Raw genomic sequence first — 3,302 nt, forward strand, 5'->3', positions numbered from 1 at the left:
GTTTCCCTGCCTCCCGGACTTTGCCCTCCGTCCCTCGGGCCAAGAAAGCCATTGCTACCACTACCTCTCATCGCCGGCCATCCCCGCCCCCTGCTGCACTGTTGCAAGCCTGGCTCCCACTCCGCGTTTCCAACGGGCTGCAAACATCTTCCTCCACCGCCCTATCGCACCCTCCCGAGACGGACTGCTGGCTGAGTCTCCCCTCCACACCAGGCCCGGAGTGATGGTCCCTGAAGGCGCGCAGCGGACCCCCGCGCACCCGGAGCCCAGTCCTGGCCGGGCCCTCTAGGGGCCACAGGAACGAGACCGGGCCTAAGGTGTGGAGCGAGATGCGCATGCGCTGCACGGGTTTTATTGCGTCACCGCGACTCTGGAGTCAGCGGCTCGGTCAGGAGCGCGCTGCACGCGCCTTCGCGCTTGCGCATTTTCCTCTGCCAGGCGCGCGCCGCAGCGGCAGTGCTTGCCTCGTGGTCTCTCTTTTTTTTCCAACAGGTGCATGCGTGCTGTGGTCTCCGTCAGCATGTCCATGAGCAGTTCCTGCTGTAGCTTCAGGTAGTTGTTCTCCTCCAGCAGCACCTGGCTCTTGATCCGCTGCACCTGCGCCTTCCAGCCCGAGGTGGTCGGCGAGGGCAGCTGCGGCCGCGACCGCACCGGCTGGCCCTCCGTGGTCCACCGGCCGCCGCGGAACACAAAGGCCTCGTCGCTGAGGCGCGTGCGCGGTGTGCCGTAGCTGAGGCCTAGCTCTGCCTGGCGCGTCTGGTGGTCCAGCAGGTAGAAGGTGGACATGGAGGAGATGCGGCGCAGCGGAGGGCGCCGCGGCGAGAAGCGCCGCGAGAAATGGTGGGCCCAGAACTGCCGCAGCTGTTCCCACAGGCGGCTCGCATGGCCCGAGGCCGAGTACCCGAAGGCCTCCAGGGCAAGGGCCGGGTGGGCCTCGTCAGGCGCACGGATACCCAGAGCAGAGCCTCGAGGACGCGGGCGACCCAGGCTGCTCCCTTGCCTCGCAAGCCTCGATGTCCAGAATGATAAAGGCGAGCCAGGGGCACTGCTGGAGAGCAAGAGTCTGGGTGAGCAGCCTGCTTGGACGTGCTGCCCCCTCAAACCGCGAGGCCTGGTGGGCAGGGCTCAGGCCCGCAGCTGGCGCTCAGGGTTAGCCAGCTGCTGGCCACTGAGGAGTCCATCCCTGCACACTCGTACTAGCAGAAGTCTCCCCGAAACCCCCTTCCCCAAAGACTACTCTGTCAGGCTTTGGGGATAGATGGGCAGGTGAAGGACCAGAACCCTGCTCTCTGAGTGCTGGGTGGCTGCTGGAAGGGGTTAATAGGCCCTTAAGGGAGGAAGGAATGATAGCAGAGACAAGCAGGTACTTAAAAGATGCACAGGAATTTGACAGGTAGATTGGGGGTGGGTAAGGGAGAGCCGCTAGGCAGAGTGAAGAGCTAGGCAAGGCTCGAATGTTGCACATGTGAGGAAGAGCTTGGGGTAGGATTGGTGTAGGGTATTGAGCTGGAAATAGCAGAAGAGGAAGCTGGAAAGGGGGACCAGGACACTATATGAGGGTGCTGTACAGGCAGGCTTAAAAGTTTAGACTTCCTTCCGTGGGTTAGAGGGCGCTGCTGAAGCATTGCGAAGCCAGGGCTGGATCTACATTCTGAAAAGTATCTGGTGGATGTCTAGCATACCCAACAGCATTACTGCCCTCGTCATTCAGTTATTTTACAACCTTGAACTGACTGGCATCTGCTTTGTGCCAGGCCTTGGTCTGGGTAGAGGGTGCCAGCACAGCCTATGCCTGCCCTGAAGATGCTCCTGGTCCAGCTGGGAAGCCAGATGTGTGCGTGTAGATCATAGTCTGGTGTGGTCAGTCCAGTAGGGGCATGTGCCATGGGCTAGGACCTATGCTTAGGGCTTGAGCCAAAAGGGGTTGCACAGACTGGATGTGACTTTTATCCAAAGCAGACTACATGCTCAAGGAAACTAAAGTCCAGATAACAGACATGTCCCATACTCCTTCTCCCCCCATTCCTGTACGTTCTGATTCTGTTGTGTGAGAAAGAAGACTATATGCTTTCTTTTGAATTCCTCTTCTCCCAATGGAGAGTGAAAAGAGAAGGAACCCTGGGGCAGGGTTACCTCTGTCATGCCTTCATTAATTCAACACACACTTACTCCTCACACATAGCTGGGCAGTACTACCCCCTAGATCTGGCTCAGGGACATGTCTCTTGGAAGCCCAAGGCTAGAACCCGACCCACCCTTGAGGTTGCATCTTTCCAGAGGATCCTTCCCCAATAATCCTCACATGTTGTACCTCACCTGGAGGATGTGTTGGAGGTGCCAAACTGCTGTCCCAGGCCTGGCCCCATCTCTGAACCACTCAGTTGCTGTCTACCGGCTATGACTCACAATGCCTCTAGGCCAGATCAGCTAATCTATAAAACAGACCCCGGGCTCTCCCCTGTATTCATTCAGCACACTTATTGAGTGCCTTCTCTGTTCCAGACACTGTTCTTCCAACGTGAGGAAGATCTTCCGTCATCAAGCTATCATTCTTAAGGGGGAGAATGTCATAAGCAGAGCCTAAGATAGGAATTTGTTCTAGGGGATTGAACAAAATAGTCCCTCATGAAGCTAACCAAGGGTGTCATGGGTCAGGTTTCCTAGAAGCAGAGCCTCAGATGAGAATTATTGAGGGATTTACTGGGGAAGTGTTTTTGGGAGAAGGGAGTAAGGGAAGCAGGACAGGCCAGGGAAAAGAGCTAAAGCTAAGCAGGAATGTGGCCTCAAGTGGAGACGAGCTCTAGCCAGATCTCACGGGGAACTGTAGAAATTGTGCCACAGAGTTAGGTCTCTTTACTGCAAGGGAGCCAATCTTTTGTGCCCTTCTCCCTCACCCAGCCCTCAGTCAGTCATTGTCAGGGGCAACTGTGAGTTTGTCAGCCAACACTTAAGGCACCTGTGGGGTGGGTGCACCCCCAGTAAAGGGATTTGTAGGATGTCAACAGCATAAAAGAGGGAGGAAGAGGGCTTCCCTGGTGGCGCAGTGGTTGAGAGTCCGCCTGCCGATGCAGGGGACACGGGTTTGTGCCTCGGTCTGGGAAGATCCCACATGCCACGGAGCGGCTGGGCCCGTGAGCCGTGGCCGCTGGGCCTGCGCGTCCGGAGCCTGTGCTCCACAACGGGAGAGGCCACAACAGTGAGAGGCCCGCGTACCGCAAAAAAAAAAGAGGGAGGATGAGAATAGGTAATAAAAATGAAAGGAAATGGGGCTTCCCTGGTGGCACAGTGGTTAAGAATCCACC

General features: G+C 57.2%; 1 protein-coding gene across 1 annotated transcript; it reads right to left on the minus strand.

Moving 5' to 3' along the window:
* Nucleotides 1-359: 359 nt before the first annotated feature.
* Nucleotides 360-2,366, minus strand: CBY3 (chibby family member 3). The gene is given in 3 exon segments (XM_067730244.1): nucleotides 360-482; nucleotides 484-1,045; nucleotides 2,317-2,366. Coding segments are annotated over 3 exon segments (735 nt in total).
* Between the last annotated feature and the right edge of the window lie 936 nt (nucleotides 2,367-3,302).

Source organism: Pseudorca crassidens, chromosome 3 (assembly GCF_039906515.1).
Source record: "Pseudorca crassidens isolate mPseCra1 chromosome 3, mPseCra1.hap1, whole genome shotgun sequence".
Lineage (NCBI taxonomy): Eukaryota > Metazoa > Chordata > Mammalia > Artiodactyla > Delphinidae > Pseudorca > Pseudorca crassidens.